This window comes from Macaca thibetana, chromosome 2, assembly GCF_024542745.1.
Source record: "Macaca thibetana thibetana isolate TM-01 chromosome 2, ASM2454274v1, whole genome shotgun sequence".
Taxonomy (NCBI): Eukaryota; Metazoa; Chordata; class Mammalia; order Primates; family Cercopithecidae; genus Macaca; species Macaca thibetana.
The window spans coordinates 152,121,331-152,144,549 of NC_065579.1; the positions used below are offsets into that span (position 1 = coordinate 152,121,331).

Sequence of the window (23,219 nt, forward strand, 5' to 3'; positions counted from 1 at the left end):
CGAGGTCAGGAGATCAAGACCGTCCTGGCTAACACGGTGAAACCCCGTCTCTACTAAAAAATACAAAAAATTAGCCGGGCATGGTTGCAGGTGCCTGTAGTCCCAGCTACTCGGGAGGCTGAGGCAGGAGAATGGCCTGAACCCGGGAGGCGGAGCTTGCAGGGAGGCGGAAGTTGCAGTGAGCCGAGATAGCACCATTGCACTTCAACCTGGGCGACAGAGGGAGACTCAAAAAAAGAAAGAAATCACTGATGGACCCATCCACTGCCTGCCTGCCTGTAATCACAGCTGACAGCTGAGTTAGGTTTTCCTGTCCCTATTATTTACCAGTTTGTATTGAAATGCTTTCATGGGCTGTGTTTCCAGATTATGAATTCTGTGGAATCAGGAAGTATGTCTCTGTATTGTATTCTTTGGCTTTTTTGTATAGTAAAGGGACTCAAGTAATGTTTGAATGACAGTGAAGGATACAACTTCATTCCTTGCCTGCTTTAATAAATTTTAGTAATAAATTCCCAAAACTATCGTGATGATTAAAAAGTAACCGTAACCTCATATATTAACTTTATTCAAATAGCACTTACAGGAAATACAAAGTAGAAAAATATTTCTGCCCACTTTACCTATGGAGACATGATAAACATGCAAAAAAAATCTAGAAATTAAGCAAAAAGTAGTACAATAATTTAACTGAAAGCAACAAGGGCAAAACTGTCCTCTTTTGTAGTTTATGGTACCTTATAGTAGTGCTCATTAAATTTTGTTTGCTTGATACATTCTGAGGAATATGAGGTATCAGAGTTACTAGTAGGGGATGAGTGCTATAAGGCTGGTATGTGAGGGTATTGGGAGAAGTAGGGTTAGTTAGGGGCAGATCTTGAATTCTGGCCAAGAAACTGGTATATAACCCATAAAGAGATAGTCACTATACATTATCAAATAGGAGAATGACACAAAGGAGAAATGACTGTGTAAATTCCTGATGCATAGTAACAGTTGTGAGCTTTAGTTTAATGAAATATTTGTAATAAGAACGTTTGGCCAGGCACCACGGCTCATGCCTGTAATCCCAGCACTTTGGGAGGCTGAGGGAGGCGGATCACCTGAGGTCCGAGTTTGAGACCAGCCTGGCCAACATGGTGAGACCCCCGTCTCTATGAAAAATACAAAAATTAGCTGGATGCGGTGGTGCACACCTCTAATGCCAGCTACTGAGGAGGCTGAGGCACAAGAATCGCTTGAACCCGAGAGACGGAGGTTGCAGTGAGCTGAGATCATGCCCTGCACTCTAGCCTGGGTGACAGAGCAAGACTGTCTCAAAAAAAAAAAAAAAAGGGTTTCATTAAACTAAAGCTCATCAATGTTACTACGTTCATAATGTAAATCTCCAAGATACAACACATTTTTGTTGTATTGCTCTAAAAAGAAGAGGATTACTTATTTTTAAAAGAAGTTCCGCATTAAAATTTATCCATATTTAAAACATTGGTGTAGGTGTCTCAAAATAAGAGAAACTAATTTTCTAAAATGTACAAGAAACTATGCTTTTTGATAATAAACTTGCAAGTGATAACTTGATATCTATAAAGAAGCTAAGGCCAAATTAAAATAAAGTATATGGACAGACATCATAAACATCCTCAGATAGATTATCAAGCTATAGGTAGTATGTTACATTTTACTGGGTATTTTTATTTGGGAAAAAAGTGCCCAAAGAGCTGCATGTATTTTTAATCTCTCTTATAACTCTCTGAGAACCAGCATGTTGGCATGGCTGTATATAGTAGTCATCCCTTACCCTCTGGGGATATATTCCATACTTTATGAAATGGATCCTCATACCATATCCTTTTTAATACAGGCTTGTTGCAACATAATTCCTGGATTTTCAAAATCCAGCAAACACGGATACCTCTGCTACTCTGTTTTGGCCTTCATAGCTGCTTCCTCTCTCAGACAAGCTTTCTTTTCTAAGTTCAAGCTTGTTAAAGTCTTGGAATATATCCCCAGATGCCTGAAACTGTGGATAGTACCCAACCCTGCATATACGGTTTTTCGTATACATACATACCTATGATACCGTTTATTTTATAAATTCGGCACAGCACAATGCACTTTGAGGCAATTATTAAATAAGAGTTACCTGAACACTAGCACTGATTCCACAATAGCTGATCTGATAACAAGAGACGGCTAGCACATATGGTGTGAATACACCAGACAGAAGGATGATTCACATCGCAGGTGGATGGAATGGATTGGCAAGAGATTTCATCATGCTACACTGAATGGTATGCAATCTAAAACTTATGCATTGTTATAGGAATTTTCCAGTTAATATTTTCAGACCTCAGGTAACTGAAACCACAGAAAGCAAAGCCGTGAATAAGAGGGGACTACTGTAATGACTTGTCATCCATGAATAATTAAGAAGCATGTGAGAATCTATGTTTAAAATAGAAACCTGTATTCATACCTAAATATGAAACAACTCAATATCCCAAGGCCAAACTGTAAATGAGATATACATGAGGTGCAAATACTTCTAACAATGATAATACATGAGATTTTTGTAATTGAGAAATTTAGCTTCTCAGGTGGTAGGAAAACAGCCAGCTGAGAATTCTAAGGCATGAAGCTAAGAGGGTGACTTGTGTTGACCCCAAGCAACTCCATGATGCTGGGATTTCTAAGTCCTTAGAAATTCCTGGCTAGACCTTGTCAGGATGTTTAAAAAACTGTTCTCCTAAAAGCCTCCATTTGGCAGCATGTTCAAAGATTATAGAATGTGGTCTGGCTGCTTCTCAGGGCTTGCTCTATTAGGGAGCAGCCTCCCCACCAAATACACCAAGGCATTTGAGAAGGCTGGCCCTCCAAGCTGCACCTGGGCCATATACTCAACTGGCCTTCCTTATCTCTACAAAATGAGTTCGCCTGTGGAGAGGTTACTTTGGTAATGGGAAGAGAAGTAAGATATGGTACCTGCTTCTCTAAAGAGTTGGTATTCAAGTTGAAATAAATTGTTTCATTTTTGTCCAAAAGGCTGACAGGCTACACTTTACTTGGATCAAAACAATAAAACACAGACAGTCATCATTTAAGAAAATTTATTTCTACTTCTACAGCAGAAATACGGAAATGGTACAGGTTTGGGCAAACCATGCTTTATGAAATAGATCCTCATACCACATCCTTTTTAATACAGGCTCGTTGCAACATAATTCCTGGATTTTCAAAATCCAGCCAACACAGATACCTCTGCTATTCTGTTTTGGCGTTCATAGCTGCTTCCTCTCTCAGACGAGCTTTCTTTTCTAAGTTCAAGCGTGTTAAAGTCTGGTTTCTTTGGGCAGCCTAAAGCAAAAGAGATTTGAACAGGTGATTTGTATGCTGGTCAGGGGAGGGTATCTTTACCTTGCATTGACGACAGCAGGTTAACAGGGCAGTAGAGGCATGGAGTCCTCTGCTGTCTGGACACTGGGCGTGGCAGTCTCCTCCATGTGCTTCAACTTCCTCGTACGCTTCCGAGAACAGCAGCTCATCCATTCAAGCATAAGTAAGAAGTGCCACACCTCTCCTTTTTCTTCCCTTCTGGCCCCTTTCTTTCAATCTTTATCCTCTCCTTTTCTCTTATACTTTCTCCTCATTCCACCCCACTTCTCTTTTATACTAAATACCTTCTCATTGCCATTTCTATCCCATTTTTCTTCTTTCACTTTTCTTTGTTGCTATCTTTTCTCCTTCCCCAACTTATCTGCATACTCAGACCCTTCTAGTTCCTTACTTCTCTTTTACCAAAAACATTCAGCTTTGGAGATTCCAGACTTTACCAAAATACTACCATTGATGATTTCCACGAGTATCTGTACTACAATTCCATCCTTTGAGTGGGAGAGGCAACTGTCCTCTTCCCTCGTTTCCCTCCATGTAAATGGTCAGATTTCTATGAAGCTTACATACAGGCCAGTTTCAAAACTTTTATACCAAATAAGTGAAACTAGTACCCTAAGCTGATATTTCCTCCTATTTGTGTAATTTTATATGTAAAAGAATTGGGTATATGGAGGGGGAGGAGAAAGGAAAGTTGATGGTGAGAGCAAAATATACAATGGCTAATTTTTCTCTTCCAAATCACATTAAGTTAAAAAGTTCTCCATTCCAGTAGCATTTATGGAAATGGAAATTCCATAAAACTAAAATGTTACAATTTCATGGTAAAGAACAGGAGAAGAACTCTCTGAAGTACACAGCATATAGCTCTGGATGATGCTAGAAGTGATTCCAGGTGAATAATTTGCTTCTGGAGTATTTAAACTCAGCTAGTACAATCGAATATACAAAAGCAATGCAAATTTCTCAGATCCTAGAAGTTTACAGTCCTGTCCATATGTTTCTGCTGGTTTTAACCTGAGAACTACGCATGAGAGGTCAAAGAGGGAGACAAGAAAAAATGAAGTGGGGTAGAACAGAGTTTTCAAGAGAACTTCGCCCAGCTCAGCACATCTGCCCCTTTGTACTCCCATGAGGTCAGCCTAAAATGGTCAGTATTTCCATTTAACTACAAGACTGAAGACAGCCAAAAGTACATTTCCTTTTACTCTGGAATTACTGAGGATAAGAAAGTCAGTTAAGAGTGAGTGTGTAGAACATTTTTAGTATCTTAAAGTAGTTGTAAGACATCTCTTTCCACATGGAAGCTGTGATATACAGAATCATACATGGTATTAAAAGAAGAATTTGACCAAAGCTGCTGAATATAAAAATAACTATAGCTTAATAGCAAGATAGTATAGTATGAGGTTTGGTATCCTGCAAACTTGGGTCTAAATTTTTATCTTGCCACTTGTTAGCTATGTGAGTTTGGGAAAACTACCTGTTAGGGTTATGGGGGTGATTAAGTGAGCTTAACAGTGCCTGTTACATAATAAGCACTCAATAAATGGGAGCAATTTTCCTATTACCTGAATTGGGTCTAGGTTCACATTGTGGCTCATCATTAGGGACATGTGTGGCCTTGGGCAAGTTACTAAGGCTTTCTAAGCTATATTTTCCTCATCTACAAATGAGGTCCTAATAATACTTATCTTACAGTGTTTTTGTGAGGTTCAGACGAGGTATCAGCTAGAAAAGTACCTGGAATGCAGTAAGTGTTCAATTAGTGATAGCTATTATCATAATCTGTGCTAAAGATTTCCGGACTTGCATTCCTATGTACTGCTTAGGAGCTATGGTTCTTAGACATATGGCCCTGTCTGGCTGAGCTTCAAATAAAGAACCCTGCTAGGAAAGCTCACCATGATGAAGGCAGTTATGGTGAGGGTAAATACACTTGGGTACCAAGAGCACTCTGGAAATATGGAATGGGTTATTAAATATGCCAGTGTCATATTTCTTAATTTACATTATGACATCTGTCATCAGAAACACTTTTTAAATTTACGTTACACAAAATGAATTTAGTCCTCCTTCACTACGCCAAAGTTAGGATTTGCTATTTATCCCCAAGGATGACATTCCAGGCTGGTTCCCAATATGCCTTATTTTTTTGCTTATCTTTTCTCATGTAATGTAGAAAGTAGCCTCCTCTTCTCAGAGGGTAAATACAAGGGTCAATCCCTTATTTATTCTAGGTTTTTGGTGGAGAACATACACACTGGATAGAGAAAAACCCCTTCTCACCTTCTTGCCGTCGATAATCATGGCGATGCATCCTATCACTGTCAGGGCAATCATGAGATAGCAGATCTTCACGCGCATCTTGTTCTTTGCAGCATCAAGCATCTCCAACCTAGTAATACAATGAGATCATGAGAGAAAGTTATTAACTTTTCCCTTTCAGAAGTTGTGCAGGATAAAAAGCTGTGTATAAATTCAAAGTATAGTAGTGTCTATAAATATATATAGGGAGACCTAGAGATCTCTTTAAAAAGGGCCTAGAGATCTCATAGGACTTTGGGGAGGGTGAGGCATTTTTAATAACTCATTTATATATAAAATACAAGATAGCACACACTTAATTAAGTACAAAAGTAAGAATAAAAAGTGAACTCACGAACAAAGCCAAAAAAAAAAAAAAAACATGGGCAAGGCATATTAATCTATACTTGCTATGGTGGACCCCAATTTCAGCTCTCAGGTTTCCAACCAGCCTATAAATGCTAAAAGTGAAACAGGTAGCCATTTCTCCCTGAGGTTCTTAAGAAGATATTATGTGATCTAGTCATCATCTGAAAACATCTTGACAACAGATACTACAATAAGCTTCATATGTTTCAACACAAAGCACAATTCAGAAAGATCAAACATTGGAGAAAGTTAACCAATGTGTTCCATATACCCAGCTTTTTTCTCTCTGTCTTGAACCTGGAATAGATTTGAGAATATCTAAAATAGTAGGAAGGTCCTTTAAGCAATGCTCCTTAATATTTATGTTTTTAAACTAATGTTTTGCTAAAATTGAGTGACAGTGAACTTGATATTGTGGTCTTTGGCAAGTGCCAAAGTGCAGCTTTTCTAACCTATCCACTGAATACAAACTCATGTGCCTTAAAAAAAAGTTGATGGTTGGTTCATCATTCTTGTGTGAAACCTAAGAGGCTTAACATAGAAGATTCTAAAGAGAAGGCCAATCTACCTTGGTGATTTTGCAACATGGTTCTATTTTTAATTTACTTTATTTAAAGAGATGGGGTCTCACCATGTTGCCCAGGCTGGACTCACAATCTTAGACTCAAGTGATCCTCCTCCCTCAGCCTCCTGAGCAGCCAGGGCTATAGGCATGCATTGCCACACCTGGTGGTCACGATTCTGTTACCTCGGTGTCTGGCAGAACCTCAAGGCAGGGGATGTGGAGCCCTTATGGGGCCCAAGATTAACTTCTGGCCTTCTCAGAAGATGTGTAAATAGGAAGTGATTATCTCTAGATGATGGGATTGAAGTGCTTTCTTTCCCCTGAGATATTTAACATATATTACTTTTAAAATTGGGGAGAGGATTACTTTAAAAATGCTTGGAAGGAGGCAAAGGATCTGGGATGTTGCAGGTGGAAGGAGGAAGATGAATGCATGTACAATGTGATGTAGGAGCTGGTACCTGTGAAGCAGCATGTGGATGGGGTTCTCCAGGCATTTAAGCTGGGCCTGCAGGCTGGCAGGGACTCAATACAACTGCTAAGGACCGTCAAATTGGTCAGTTAGGAGCACCTGAGATTCCACTAACCACAAACTGACTTCCCATGTTGATGGTATTTTATGGGATTTGAAGTGCCATGATCCTCATGAAAAATAATCCATCCCACACGGAGTAACAGGAACGGGCAAGTTAAGCAGTGCCTGTTCAGAACTACCAGTACAAGGATAAATGGCTGCCTAGGCCCAGAAAAGACCCTTCCAGAGTGATTCATGAGGCAGTATTTTGGGCCTGAGGGGATCTTGGAACCAACTATTAGGCAGACTGAGGAAGGTGTTCTACAACAAAGCCTATATAGCATCTCTTACGGCCATGGGTGAATACCAGCTTATTTTCTGTTGGTATAGGAAGAATGAAGGCATAGGCAAGAACCTGATGTCATGGTTATTTCCAGTATTCTCTTATTACCCAGAAGAATACATGACTTGAGCTAAGAAAAACCAGGGCTTTCCTGCTGAAATAATTCTAGTTAAAGTAATGTGCTATCAATTTGACTGGCGGAAGCAGAAAAGCTCTATTAAAGTTGTTGTAAACAGAAAATAAATACTACATATTTCCCTGGGAAAGAAGTCCTGAATGAGCTCAGATCTTTTTCAGTCATGACTTGAAACCAGAGACCAGAAGATCCAGGAATAGTTTCTTGCTGACAGGGAACTTCCAGGAGCTTTGTCCAAAGTCCCTGTCCCTGAATAGGATGATGCCTCACAGGAGATGACATCTATTTCTCAGAATCTCTTTTTAGCCAAGGTGCCAGCCAGTCAGGGTCTTTAACATGAGGTTAGGGCACTGGTTCTCAACCAGGGGAGATTCCCACCCCCCTGGTGCCCCTTGGACATTTGGCAGTGTCTGGAGACATTTCTGGTTGTCAGCGCTAAGGCAATGCTATGGGCATTGAGAGGGCAGAAGCCAGGGATGCTGCCAAACATCTTCCAACAAACAGGACACCCCCCCGCCACAAAGCATCATCAAGCCCCAAATAGCAATAGTACGGAGTTGAGAAACTGGGTTGGAGGAAACTGCACTCATTATCTACAAACTCTGAAAAAGTTCCAAGATCCCAGCCAAGATCCCTTCCCTTAGGTTTAAGGAAGTTGGTGACAGGAAGCACTCTTTCCTGAATTCCAGAGTGTTGCAATTAAATACTTTTATGTCTAAGGTTGAGTACTTAAATGGATTTGGGGGAATATAGTCATTGTCAGTGGTACTTAATTTATATACCTAGATTAAAAACAAACTTTAAAAAAGTCACACTTCTGTAGCCGGGGGATGAAATCAAATAATCAATTGACTTCAGAGTACCTGACAGTTCTTCACTAGTCACTATGTAACATACCAATGATAAGAGACAGGTTTTCTAGCATTGTTTATATTCCAAGTATTTACCAAAGATAAAACATTTGGAAAAGTGAAAACTGTTTACAAATTTGGTTGAAAAGTTTTAAACAGTTGGAACTCAGAGGCATTGTTTTTCCCTTACGTTAGTGAGAAATGAAAGCTGCTTGTAATACTAAATTCAGCACTCACGAGACAGTCTCTGGGATTTCATCTTCCTTTTTGAAGCGACCTGACCATATCAGCATCTTTTTCTGCCAATCCGTAGGTTTGTGTAAAGGCACTCTGTGGCTGTAAGTGCCTATGAGAAAAACCAAACAAGAAATCTTACGTGTTTGAGATTATAACTCTCAAATTTAATAACAGAAAAATGGTATTAGTGCTTTTTAACTAGTCACTAAACAGAAACACTGAGAAACTTCAAGTTAATTAGAGCTTTATTTGAATGGAATTTCTTAGGATGCTTCATTTTCCAAATAAGATTATAAAATCCCATGAGGTAAAATAAAAGCATTATTTCCCAATATAAGCCTCATCCACTGAAAACTGAAAGAACATCAAGAACAAAAATATGAAGTAAGGATGAACAAGGAGGGAACAGTGAGGAGCTTGTCTGACTTCAGTAGATTAAGAAAAAGTTTGTAAGGTACAATCAGATTTTGCCAGAGCTTGAATGTCAGGCTAAGGGGTTTAGAGTTGATTGGGAACTACTGTACATTTTGAAACACGGAAGAAACTAATGTTTTAGGAAGGCTTACTATCTGTACAATGGATGGAGAGAGAAAAGGGGGACAGGGTAGAGTGGGCAAAAAGTCTAAATGGGAGACTGTAATACAAGGGTGAGGGGATATAGTCTGAACCAGAGTTGCAGCAGTGGGAAGAGAGATGAAGTCAGTCTGAGGATGACTGAAAGCATGTGGAGACTGCTTAAGACAAAGAGGAAGGAGTCACGAGAACATCAAACTTGGATTACTAAGACAAGAGCAGTATTGTAACTAAAAGAAGACAGGAAAAGACCCAGCTGAAGAAACAAAGAGCATGAATACTACTTAAAAGATTTGTTGAGTCTGAAGGGAATACATGCCATCTGAGTCATTTCATTAATAAGTCGGGACTAGAGATAAAAATCAGTGCAAAGGGAGAGCCAGTAAGGGTAATAAGGAGAAGGTCCTACTTATATTTTACCTAACACATAGTATCTTAATTTGGTTCATCTTTGGAGTTCTTTAAAACATAATTTCTGGACTACTATTTACTTTGGTGCATCCATTCTCCTAGAGAAAGCTCCAGTCTGGGCTGGGCACGGTGGCTCAAGCCTGTAATCCCAGCACTTTGGGAGGCCGAGACAGGCGGATCACGAGGTCAGGAGATCGAGACCATCCTGGCTAACACGGTGAAACCCCGTCTCTACTAAAAAATACAAAAAAAAAAAAACTAGCTGGGCGAGGTGGCGGGCGCCTGTAGTCCCAGCTACTCGGGAGGCTGAGGCAGGAGAATGGCGTAAACCCGGGAGGCAGAGCTTGCAGTGAGCCGAGATCCGGCCACTGCACTCCAGCCTGGGGGACAGAGCAAGACTCCGTCTCAAAAAAAAAAAAAAAAAAAAAAAAAAAGAAAAGAGAAAGCTCCAGTCCAACCGTAGAGGCAAGATGAAAATGACAAATGGTGAAAATGAAGAAACCACTGTGCATGTGCCCATGACCAGTAGGAGTACAACACGGGAGGTCTGCTGTAGGAACATGGGCCTACGTGTGAGTAAAACATGAGAAGTGTGATGTAGGACATGAGCCTGCATATGAGTAAAACATGGGAGGTATGATGTAGGAACATGGGCCTCCCTCAGGCCTCCCATGTTGTATGATGTAGGAACATGGACCTCCCTCAGGCCTCCCATACTGTGCTCATATTGGTCATGTGCACATGCACAATGTAAACACAATGTGTTCTCTCTACATGGGAGGGTATGATATGGGAACCTCTCTCTTTTGGGTTCTTTTGATTCCAAGTTTTCCTACTCCTTGGGAGCTATCTACTCCATAAATAGAAAAAATAAAAACTTACGGGATGGAGCTCTGGGACTTTCCTGTGGTTTTATACAAAATCCATTTATTATCTTCAAATCAGAGCTTCTGGTAAGCCTTAGAGATGAGGAAACATCTCTTTCACATAACCTAAAACAGCTTCCTAAAAAAGAGAGAAAAATGTTTCAAAGAAAGAAAATGTGATGTTTTCTCAAAATAAGAAATACCTGCAAGTTACGTTTCATTTATAAAAATTAGTTCATTTAGGAAATGAATTTACTATATGTAAGACACACATACTATATTTAAAATGCTATGCTTGATGCTCTTTTAAAATATAAATGTTTTATTGATTAGGAAATTAGGAATTTACAACCTAAACATGTTACCAGCTGTAAATTTTAAATAAGTACTTCTCACATGTGTCTTATCATAACAATGGCTCTGGTGGCAATATTCTGTATTATGGCATCAGGGCTGTTTAGGTGAAGATTAGTAACCTCCCAAAAGTGATAAACTAGGTCACCAAGTTGCCAATACTATGCTGATAAACTGGTTAGGGGGCTGCAGTGGTCAGCAAGAAGTAACTCTAGAAAGCCTTGCTCCTTGTAAGCCACAAGTCCCTAATTAGAAATCAATTTTAGATGTAGTTTTGAACTAAATATAACTTTAAAACTAAGTATATAAGAATATATGTAGTTTATTTTAAAAATTTAAACTCAAAGCACAGATAGAGAGTAGTATTACGAACCCCTATATACTCATCACCCATTTTCAACAATGATTGCTATATGGCTAATAAGTATCATTTAACCTCTATAAAAACCCTGGAAGACAACCTAGGCAATACCATTCTGGACATAGGAACGGGCCAAGATTTCATGATGAAGATGCCAAAAGCAACTGCAGCAAAAGCAAAAATGGACAAATGGGATCTAATACATTTAACTTTTACTGTGCAGAAACTAAACAGATTCTGCAGAGCAAAAGAAACTATCAACAGAGTAAACAGACAACTTACAGAATGAGATAAAATTTTTGCAAACTATGCCTCTGACAAAGGTCTAATATCCAGCTCTATGAGAAACTTAAACAAATTTACAGGAAAAAAAACACGAGCCCATTAAAAAGTGGGCAAAGGACATGAGCAAACACTTTTCAAAAGAAGATACACATGCAGCCAACAGGCATATGGAATAAAAAGTAACATCACCGATCACTAGAGAAATGCAAATCAAAACCACAATGCAATGCCATCTCACAACCAGCCACAATGCCTTTTATTTAATTTTTAGATATATACTATTGTAATCAGACTACACTTTCAACATTTTACAGATAAAATTATAATCACCTGAGCTTTTAAAAAATAAAAATTAGGCACAAATACACATATTCATAATTGCACTGGCAAACAGTTCTTACGAGATATTTAAATCTTTGTGAAAGGATAGCCCCCTTCTTTTCCCATGTGCCCTCAAGTCAAGCCTGATCTCTCTCCCTGTCACCCATAAAATCTCACTTTATGTTCCATGAACCAGGATCGCATGAACTAACCTGAAAGAAAAGGAGTTCTCTGTCTATATAATAATGTTGGCAAAATAAATCGACATATGTTTAACAAAAGCACACAAAATAAGAGATACAATCAGGTGAATATTATTAAGTCATTCTTTCATCATGAACATAAAATTGTAATTCTACTTTTGTAAATTTTATCAACAGATTCTCAAATGCCACACTTGATGTATACCTATAAGAAGAATAAGAAAAAATAAATGAAAAATGCATTTTCAGATATATTAAACAAAATCACTTTTATGAAAAATAAGCAAAGTAGCATTACAGTTATTACTCAACTTTCAAAAGGTCACACAAATATAAGACTCTTGTTGGCAAATATTAGGATAAAACATTTTCATAGAAATATCAAGTATATACAGAAAGCAAAACATATTTAAGATATAAGATGTATTTATGATTTAAAATAATCTCTGCACATCATGAGAATATTCAAGACTCTATTGAATTTCTCCCCAAATGAACATCTCTATATAGTAACTATATTCTCAGTCTTGCTTTTTTTTTTTTGAGATGGAGTTTCCCTCTTGTTGTCCAGGCTGGAGTCTAGTGGCACAATCTTGGCTCACCGCAACCTCTGTCTCCCAGGTTCAAGCGATTCTCCTGCCTCAGCCTCCCAAGTAGCTGGGATTACAGGCACCAGCCACCATGCCCGGCTAATTTTTTCGTATTTTTAGTAGAGGTGGGGTTTCTCCATGTTGGTCAGGCTAGTCACAAACTCCTGACCTCAGGTGATCCGGCCACCTCAGCCTCCCAAAGTACTGGGATTACAGGCGTGAGCCACCGTGCCTGGCCATTCTCAGTCTTTATTTATTTATTAAGTTCTGGGATACATGTCCTGAACGTGCAGGTTTGTTACATAGGTATACACATGCCATAGTGGTTTGCTGCGCCCACCAACTCGTCATCTACATTAGCTATTTCTCTCAATGCTATCCCTCCCCTAATCCCCTACCCCCGACAGGCCCTGGTGTGTGATGTTCCCCTCCCTGTGTCCATGTGTTCTCATTGTTCAGCTCCCACCTATGAGTGAGAACACATGGTGTTTGGTTTTCTGTTCCTGTGTTAGGTTGCTGAGAATGATGGTTTCCAGCTTCATCCATGTCCCTGCAAAGGACATGAACTCATCCTTTTTTATGGCTGCATAGTATGCCATGGTGTATATGTGCCACATTTTCTTTATCCACTCTATCACTGATGGGCATTTGGATTGGCTCCAAGCCTTTGCTATTTTTTTTTTTTTAAATGGAGTTTTGCTCTTGTTGCCCAGGTTGGAGTGCAATGGTGTGGTCTCAGCTCACTGCAACCTCCACCTCCCAGGTTCAAACAATTCTCCTGCTTCAGCCTCCCGAGTAGCTGGGATTACAGACACCTTCCACCATGCCCAGCTAATTTTTGTATTTTTAGTAGAGACGGGGTTTTACCATGTTGGCCAGGCTGGTCTTGAACTCCTGACTTCAGGTGATCCTCCCACCTCAGCCTCCCAAAGTGCTGGGATTACAGGTGTGAGCCACCGCGCCTGGCCAGAATGGCTACTATTAAAAAGTCAAAAAATAAGGGATGCTGTGGAGAGGTTTCAGAGAAAAAGGAACACTTATATGCTGTTGATGGGAGTATAAATTAGTTCAACCATTGTGGAAAGAAGTATGGCGATTCCTCAAAGACCTAAAAACAGAACTACCACTGGACCCAGCAATGCTATTACTGGGTATATCTCCAAAGGAATATAAATGTTCTATCATAAAGACACATGAATGTGTTTGTTGACTGCAGCACTATTCACAACAGTAAAGACATGAATCAACCTAAATGTCCATCAATGGCAGACTGGATAAAGAAAATGTGGTCTTTTCTTTAGGCTGGGCACAGTAGCTCATGCCTGTAATCCCAGCTACTTGGGTGGCTGAGGCATGAGAATTGCTCACTTGAACCTGGGAGTTGAAGGTTGCAGTGAGCCTAGATCATGACAGTGCACTCCAACCTGGGCAAGAGTGAGACTGTCTCAATAAATAAATAAATAAAATAAGAAAATGTGGTACATATACACCACAGAATACTACACAGCCTTAAAAAAAGAATGAGAGCATGTCCTCTGCAGGAACACAGATGGAGCTGGAGGTCATTCATTATCCTTAGCAAACTAACACAGGAACAGAAAACCAAATACTGCATGTTCTCATTTATAAGTGTGAGCTAAATAATGAGAACACATGGACAGACAGAAGGGAACAACAAACACTGGGGCCTACCTGAGGGTTGTGCGTGGTAGGGAGGAGAGGATCAGAAAAAATAACAAACGAGTACTAGGCTTAGTACCTGGGTGACAAAATAAACTGTACAGCAAACCTCTGTGACATGAGTTTACCTATGTAACAAACCTGCACATGTACCCCTGAACTTAAAAAATTTTAAAAATATCATTTCCCCTGAACTCTACCTATTATCTACCCCTTACTGGATTGTTTTAAAGCAAATCCCAAATATTATATTAGTTCATCCATAAATACTTCAGTATGTATTTCAAAATCATATCTGAAATATTAATATAATTTTAAAATGTTCCTTAATATCAGTATATTATGATCAAATCCTATTAAGATGAAATTTCTGATAGGCTTTTTTTTTTTTTACAGATGGCTTATTCAAAATAGGTGCACAAACTGAATATGGCTAATGCTTCCTGAGTTTCTTTAAATCTATAGGTCTCTCCTCTTACATTTTTTAAAATCATTTATTTGTTAAAGAAACCAGTCATTAGTCCTATAAAGTGTCCCTCAATTTTAGATTTTGCTTATCACACCCCCATGGTGTTATCCAACATATTCTCCAAACTCCTCTATTCCTTGTAAACAGATTTTTGAGGCCTGAAAGATTCAGATTAGATCTTTTAGCAAGAATGTCATAGGTGACAGGTACTGTGTATGTCTTATTATGCCACATCAATAGGCATATGCCAATTTTGTCTTTCATATTAAGATTGATCAGTAGATGCTATCAGTCTGATTCACCTTTCATAAGGTTCCCCATCAACCTTTCATCTAATTTCTTTTTTTTTTTTTTTTTTTTTTTAGCAGACAATGGTGATTATTACCTAGATCCATTTATATCATTAGGGATTGCAAAATGGTGGTATTCTCCCCTTTCACATTAACTATTTGGTTATCTTAAGGCATAAATCAAGCAGAAAATGTGGAATAAATGCTGGATTATTGCCCTTTGCCAGTTTTCAAATGAACAAATTGGTTTTCTTGCAACTGCCTTATGTTGCATTTTTACACATGTGATGTGCTCTAGACTATTTCAGTTGTTCCTTTTAATCCCATCTTTAGTTATTAGGAACCCTTCTAAACTGGCTGTTGAGTCCTTTCAACACATCCTTAGTGGTCATTGATAGCTTTCTTTCTGACAAGATATTCTAGACTGATTTAAAATGTTTTCTGCCCCTGAGTTGGAATCACACATTCCTCCCAACGGGCTCTGGTTCTTTTAAAGAAATGTTTTTAGAGACTCCTTAGTGGGGGGCTCGTTTTTTTTCAGTTTGTCACTGTTTTTGCCTTTTCAGTGAATAAAGCTAGGAAATACCTTCATAAAATAAATACATTTAAGAAATTAGTTTTAATTAGGAATTCTTACCTTCAGCTTTAGCATGAATAATTTTAATTAATTAAAATAAGAAGCAGAGACAACCAGAAATAGATCAGGTGGGAGAAAAGGCGAGTAATTCTGATCTTGGGACTGTGGTGCAGATGGGGCCAGGTCTGGTATAAGCTCCTGAGGTCAGAAGACATCTAAGAGCCCCTGAGTCTCTAGGATATGGAAGAGTGGAACAGAAATGAAAGCTGGAAAGGCACCAGAGATAAATCTAACTAGGGCCTTGCCACTATATGATGCTCTAGATGATAGAAATTGAATGCCCAAGACGTGTATTGAATGTAGTAAGAGTGTGCCCTCAGACCTTTGTGGTTAAAAACGAATTTGCTAGTGGATAAAAAGACTGTGCCTTGGAAGTTCCAAACTCCCATTTGGGTGTCTTGCAGCCTCAGAGTCTGGAGCAGTAAGGGGAGGTAAGAGAGGCAGTAGGAGTAAAACATGGTTACAGAGGCAGTTTTCCCAATGATGGTGAAAAGCATCATTTCCTCACTTTTCCCCCTTGCTGTTAAAAATATATATATATATCTTTTGAACATAACAAGTTAAAAGATACTACTGTGGACTTCTCACGAAATATGTTCATGTTTAAGATTTTAAAAATAATACTTTTATTGATACATAATTCCCTATCATAAAACTCACATTTAAAGTGTGAAATTCAGTGGTTTTCATGTATTCACAAAGTTGTGTATTGATCACTACTATCTAATTCCAGAAGACATTCATCACCCCAGAAAGAAATCCTGAATACATTAGCAGTCATTCCCTGTTTCCTCCTTCCCCCAACCCTAGAAAATCACTAATTTGATTTCAGTCTCTATGGATTTGCATATTCTGGACATTTTATATAAATGGAATCATACAACATGTGGTCTTTTATGACTGTCTTCTTTTACTTATATTTTCAAGGTTCATCCATGCTGTAGCATTTGTCAGTACTTGATTCCTTTTTGACTAATTTTATTCCACTATACCAGAGTTTGTTTACACATTAGTCAACTAATGGACATTTGGGTGGTTTCCACTTTTTGGCTATTATGAATAACGTCGTTATAAACATTTGTGTACAAGTTTTTAAGGAACATGTATTTTCGTTTGTGGGGTATATACTAAGGGGTGAAATAACTGGGTGATACAACTCTCCATTTAATCATTTAAGGAATTACAAGACCATTTTCCAAGTGGCTGTAACATTTCACATTTTCATATATGAGGGTTCCAATGTCTTCACATCCATATCCACATTTGTTGTTCTTTTTGATTATAACTGTCCCAGTAGGAATGAAGTGGTATCTCATTGTAGTCTTAAGTTACATTTATCTAAAAGTAATAATGAGGATCTTTTCATGTACTAATTGGCCATTTGCATATCTTCTCCAGAGAAATACCTATATAGTTCCTCTGCCCATTTTTTTTAAGTAGGGTTATGTCTTTTTGAGTTGTAAGAGTTCCTTCCTTGGCTGGGCGCGGTGGCTCAAGCCTGTAATCCCAGCACTTTGGGAGGCCAAGGCGGGCGGATCACAAGGTCAGGAGATCGAGACCACAGTGAAACCCCGTCTCTACTAAAAATACAAAAAATTAGCTGGGCGCGGTGGCGGGCGCCTGTAGTCCCAGCTACTCAGGAGGCTGAGGCAGGAGAATGGCGGGAACCCGGGAGGCTGAGCTTGCAGTGAGCCGAGATCGCGCCACTGCACTCCAGCCTGGGCAACAGCGTGAGACTCCGTCTCAAAAAAAAAAAAAAAAAAAAAGAGTTCCTTCCTTATCTGATATATAATTTACAAATATAGTCTCCCATTCCATGAGTATCTTTTCACTATCCTAATGATGTCCTTTGAAGTATAAAAAAATTTAATTTAGGTGAGGTCCAGTTTATCCATCTTTTCTTTTATTGCTTGAGCTTTTGGTGCCATATACAAGGTCACAAATATTTACTCCTATATTCTAGAATTTCAGAGTTTTAGCTCTAATATTTACGTCTGTGATCCATTTTGAGTTATAGTAGTATACTTTATGTGGAAAGGATCCAAATTCATATTTTGGCATGTAAATGCCCAGTTCTCCCAGCACCACTTGTTTAAAAGACTATTCTTTTCCTGAGTTGTTTTAGCGCAATATAGAAAATCAATTGACCGTAAATATGAGAGTATATTTCTGGACTATCAGTTCTATTCCACTGATCTAGATGTCTGTCCTTATGCCAGCACCACACAGTCTTGATTATTACAGCTTTGTAGTTTTTAATCAGGATGTATGAGTCATCCAACTTGGCTTTTCTTTTTAAAGATTAGTTTGCCTACTCAGGGTCCCTTAAATTTCTGTATGAATTTGAGGACAAGCTTGCCAATCTCTGCAAAGGCCCCAGCTGGGATTCTGTTGGGGATTGTGTTCAATCTGTAGATCAATTTGAGGAATACTTTCATCTTAAAAATATTAAGTCTCTCAAACCATGAACATGGGATGTCTTTCCATTTATTTGGGTCTTCTTTAATTTCTTTCAGTAGTGTTTTTGCAATTTCCAGAGTACGTTTTAAACTTCGTTATTCTTTTTGATGCTATTATAAAATTTGGAATTTTCTTCATGTTTGCATCATTTATTGCCCATTTATCTTGCATACTGCAAAACTGTTCAACATTTAGTCTAATAGGGTATGTGTGTGTATGTATTCCTTAGGATTTTCTATATACATGATCATGTTATCTGGGAATATAGTTTTACTTCTTTTGCCACTTACTGTTTTTCCTACCTAAATTCCCTAACGAGAACCTCCAGTACAGTGTTGAATAGAAATGTTGAGAATGGACATCCTTGTCATGTCATGGCAGAAAAGCATTCGGCCTTTCACCATTAAGTCAGATGTTAGTTGCAGGTTTTTCATTTAATGCCCTTTATCAGGTTGAGGAAGTGCCTTTCTATTCATAGTTTCTAAGTGTTTATAGTGAAGAGAAGTTGCATTTTGTCAAATGCTTTCTCTGTGTTTACTGATGTGGTTGTGTGTTTTTTTCCTTCATTCTATTAACATGGTGAATGATGTTGAGTCAGGAGTCCTAACCTTAACATTTTTAGCATAAATCCCACTTGATCACAATCTATAATTTTTCATGTCACTGGATTCATTTTGTAGTATTTTCTTGAGGATTTCTGCATCAATATTCATAAGGGATCTATATGGGTCTGTAGTTTTCTTGAGATTTTTTTGTGTGGGGGGGTTTGGTATGAGGATAATGTGGCCTCATCCAATGTATTGGGAAGTGATCCCTCCTCTTTTGTATTTTGGAAGAGTTTGTGAAAGATTAATTCTATCTTTTTCTTTAAATGTTTGGTAGAATGCACAATTGAAGCCATCTGGGCCTGGACTTTTTCTTTGCAGGAAGTTTTAAAATCACTAGTTCAATCTCCTGTTATAGGACTTTTCAGATTTTTTATTTTTTCTTGACTTAGTTTTGGTAATTTTTGTCTTTCTATAAGTGTGTCCATTTCATCTGGTTTATGTCATTTTTGGCATACAGCTGTTACGCACTCCATGTTATGTCAAACAAGTGCTGCTGATTATTTTCAACAAATGCACCAGGGAAAACACTGTTTGCAGTGAATAAACTCCAAGTCAGGTGAAAAAAGACAAGCCCTATGAATGGGGTTTCCAGCGAACTGTCAGACAAGTCAAATAGTAACAATTCTCAAACTGAAAGTTTTGGAGAACTCTAAACCCATTCCACCTTCTTCAGTGCCTGCAAGACTGCTGGTTTTCAAAGCAACTGTGACTTGTGAGGCTGCTGGTTTTCAAGGCTATTGTGAAGCTGAGAGAAGACAGGAATAAAGCAAGTTAAAACTCCACAAGACTTGCTGTCCTACCACGATTTCAGTCTTTTTTTTTTTTTTTTTTTTTTGATAAATGCTCCTCAGATTGTTACAAATGCCTGGTAATTTTCCAGAGTTCTGGAAAAGTTGCTTCTGCCAACTTCCGGCAGTGTTATCATTGCTTTTAGTTAAAAATGGATTTTCAGAGGTCCTTACTCTTGACACATCTGAAGTTGGAATCTCTAACTGTGGTTACCTGCCACATGGTCTTTTTCATAAAAGGCCTCATTTATTTCCTTTTTCAGGGCTATAAATCCCAGAACGCTTTGCCTGGGTCTGGTAAGCACATCATCTGTAATACCTAGTGGAAAGGAGATAAATTAATTGCTTTTAGCTTGTTTCCTCATTTAAAATGTGGATAATGCAGTGTTTCTTGTACCAAAGCTGATTTGAGGGTTAAATGGAAAAGCAAATATGGGAGCATCTGGTAAGACACTTGAAACACAGCAGGCTCTGTGTTAAGTTTATTTTTTAAAAAATATTATGTAAAACATTAACTTCAATAAAATGCTTCTAGAACACTTTTCAATTTTACCCAAATATAGTTAGGATTTCTGATAAAGGTAATTATGCAGTTATGAGGCCATGGGAAAAGTCTATGAAACTCTTCAACAGCTTTTAATAGCACTGAGGATTAAGACACAATTATTAAATCTTGTGACCTCAAACTTTAGTGTTTTAGTGTGAATCAGAGGAATGCCTTGTTAAAACACAAATCATGAGGCTGCCTACCTCCAGTTTCTGCATCCACAGTTCTGTAATGGAGGCTGTGAATTCGCATTTCTAACAAGTTCCTAGGTGATGCTGCTACTGCTGGTTCTGGACTATACTTTGAGAACCTAGGAGTTTCTCTCCCCTAAGATGTGGTTAAACATACGTAACATAAAATTTACTATTTTAATTATTTTTAAGTGTTCAATTCAGTGGCGTTAAGTACATTTACACTGCTGTGCAACTAATTACTACTATCCATCTCCAGGACTTTTTCATCTCCCCAGAGAACCACTGGTTTAATGTGACCTACAAGGCCCCATCTCACACAATGCTGTCCCATTCCTCCTTTGGCAGGCACTTACAAAAGGAACAAGGTTAACTGGCAGCAAGCTAGGAGGACTCTGCTCTTTAAACAGAAAAAGAATCAATAATTATTTTGTAAGACAGCTGTCCCTCCCCATCTCTCCTAATTAGAACAAAGGCAGTTTAGGAGAACAGAAGACAAACCGCCTCTCAGCTAGCTCAGTTTGAGAAATAATACAGCAAAAAATGCTAACATGTATACTTACTATCAGTGACATCAATGTATGCTGGAGATATTCATTCAACAAAGTACTTCCTATGTGCCAGGCATTGTTTTAGGAAATATACAAAAAAGATAAAAATCTGTGCCAATAGAACTTGCATTCTACTGGGGAAAAAGTTTTATATATATATATATATGTTAGATACTCAGTGCCAGAGAGAAAAAAAATAAACAATGGGGACATGAAGTATGTGTTTGGAATGGGCTGTGTATGAAATTTTATATAGGGTAGTTAGGAAGTCCTCTGTGAGAATGTCACTCTTGAAGGGAAGCAAGGGCTAGCTATGCAGCTATCTGGTGGAAGAATATTCCAAACAGAAAGAATTATAAATGCAAAGACCCTAAAAGATTCTAGAGCCCATAAAGAGGAGGCCAGTATGGCCAGAACAGAATGAATAATGGGAAGACAAGTAGAATTTGATGTCAGAGGTACCTGAGGTAGCCATGGGGGGTAGGAACTTGGAGACATGAGAGGTTCACCTAGATCAGACTATATCTCCCAACTTTTTCTTACTACAACTTCATATTGTATGCTAATAACTTTTACCTCCCTACAGTATAAATGCTGATTAAAACATACGAATATTATCTTATTATAGATATTAGAATAGACTAATGTAAAAAATATTTTTTTAAAGACAAGGTCTTGCTCAAAAAATATTTTAAAAAATTTTATCAGTATATAGTGAAACCCTATCTCTACAAAAAATACAAAAATGAGCTGGGCACAGTGGCATGCGCCTGTGGTCCCAGCTACTCAGGAGGCTGAGGCAGGAGGATGGCTTGAGCCCTGGAGGCGGAGCTTGCAGAGAGCTGAGATCATGCCACTGCACTCCAGCCTGGGTGATAGAGCCAGACCTTCTCTCAAAAATAAAATAAAATAAAATTTAAAATGTAGAAAAGTTATCACTAAAAAATGTCTGAAGTATTTGATGTGGTCTTGGTTTTTATTTTGCAATTATAACAACATGACAGTATAAACAAGCTTTAATATCATTACTAAGACCTTCGTTTTCTCTCAAAGAGACAGAATATATTGACCAGATGCCCAAGCCAGACATTTTCCATCCTTTGGTGGATCACGATTAAAAACATACAAACCAAAAGAAAAACAGCCCTTTAACCCTCTGGCTGGACTTGCAGCTTGTCCCTGGCTGACAAGTTCTGTGTCTCCAGGGTCCTAGCAGGAAGTTAAGATGAAGCCTCAAAGCTGTCTCTAAGGCTCTGGGTGGCAAATGGCTAATCTTAAGAGTAAAGGTTCTCAAACTTTTTTATCTATCAAAATCAGCTGGGGAACCCGTGAAACAGATTACTGTACCCCACTGATACAGTAAGTATGGACAGAACCTGAGAATGTGCAGTTATAACAATTGCCCAGGTAATGGTGACACTTCTGCTATGGGGGACCCATAATTTGAAAACCAGTGCCTCAGAAATATTATTGCTAGCTGGAGGCTATAGTGGTCAGCCAGGGTGAGGCTGGTTGAAATACCAGCTTTTCTCCTGGTAGTCCCCTCCTTTCCATAAATATCCTTTCTAACCCCATGATAGACAGTGAGGAAAGGTAGGGATGCTTTTTCTTTCTCAGAATCTTTCAAGGTCCTCTTGGAGAGAACCATAGGTGATGTGACTGGAGATATGACAACTCTCTGGGAATCAGAGGATCAATATTACAACCCACTCCCCAGAGTGGCTATCTGAAACTCTCTAGGCCTTAGCTGTTGACCTGGGCTTTGTGACAGAAACAGACTCCCTATATCCGTTTTCTCATCCTTCCCTGCAGGCTTGGAGAAATACCAGTCTTCCTTCATTCTTAAGAAGTAATCCCTCTCCTGAGGGATGTTGTACCAAACTTATCCTTATTTTCCACTGCCTTTTTCCTGCCAAATGTTATTTTCCCCATTTTTAAAATCAAAACTAAAAAACCTAATTTTTTTTTTTTTTTTTTTTTTTTAGAGACAAGGTCTCACTTTGTCACCCAGGGTAAAGTGCAGTGGAGCGATCATAGCTCACTGTAACTTTGAACTCCTGGGCCCAAGCGATCCTCCTGTATCATCTTCTGTAGTAGTTGGGACCATAGGCAGATGCCACCATGTCTGGCTAATTAAAAAAATCTGTTTTGTAGAGATGGGGTCTCGCTATGTAAAAACCTTTGTACCACCAAGTTGTTATACACCATGTTATTATGTAAAAAACTTTTTGTAAAATAAACTTTAAATTATAAAAGTAACACTTGCTCATTAAAGAAAATTTGCAGGTTAAAAAAATATGTGAAGAAAAATAAAAGCACTCA

At 38.5% G+C, this 23,219-nt stretch overlaps 2 protein-coding genes across 5 annotated transcripts in view; one reads left to right on the forward strand and one right to left on the reverse strand.

Annotated features, from left to right (window-relative positions):
• Positions 1–23,219, forward strand: part of MIX23 (mitochondrial matrix import factor 23) — a 304,832-nt gene that overhangs the window by 250,704 nt on the left and 30,909 nt on the right. Inside the window, exon 1 of one of the 3 annotated variants that reach the window (XM_050781868.1) lies at positions 8,451–8,454. The exons of 1 other annotated variant lie outside the window; for it this stretch is intronic. The gene's annotated coding sequence lies outside the window, so the exon portion shown is untranslated. Of the gene's footprint in view, positions 1–8,450; positions 8,455–15,636; positions 15,641–23,219 lie in introns of those variants that run through there. One more of the 3 variants, XM_050781869.1, reaches the window with a different exon arrangement.
• Positions 3,096–23,219, reverse strand: part of FAM162A (family with sequence similarity 162 member A) — a 569,879-nt gene continuing 549,755 nt past the window's right edge. For both annotated transcript variants that reach the window (XM_050781865.1, XM_050781866.1), the window contains 4 exons: positions 10,579–10,701; positions 8,713–8,821; positions 5,680–5,788; positions 3,096–3,354 (listed from right to left, as the gene is read on the reverse strand). In XM_050781865.1, the coding sequence (XP_050637822.1) occupies positions 3,262–3,354; positions 5,680–5,788; positions 8,713–8,821; positions 10,579–10,701 (434 nt within the window). In that variant the 3' untranslated portion in view covers positions 3,096–3,261. The remainder of the gene's footprint in view (positions 3,355–5,679; positions 5,789–8,712; positions 8,822–10,578; positions 10,702–23,219) is intronic.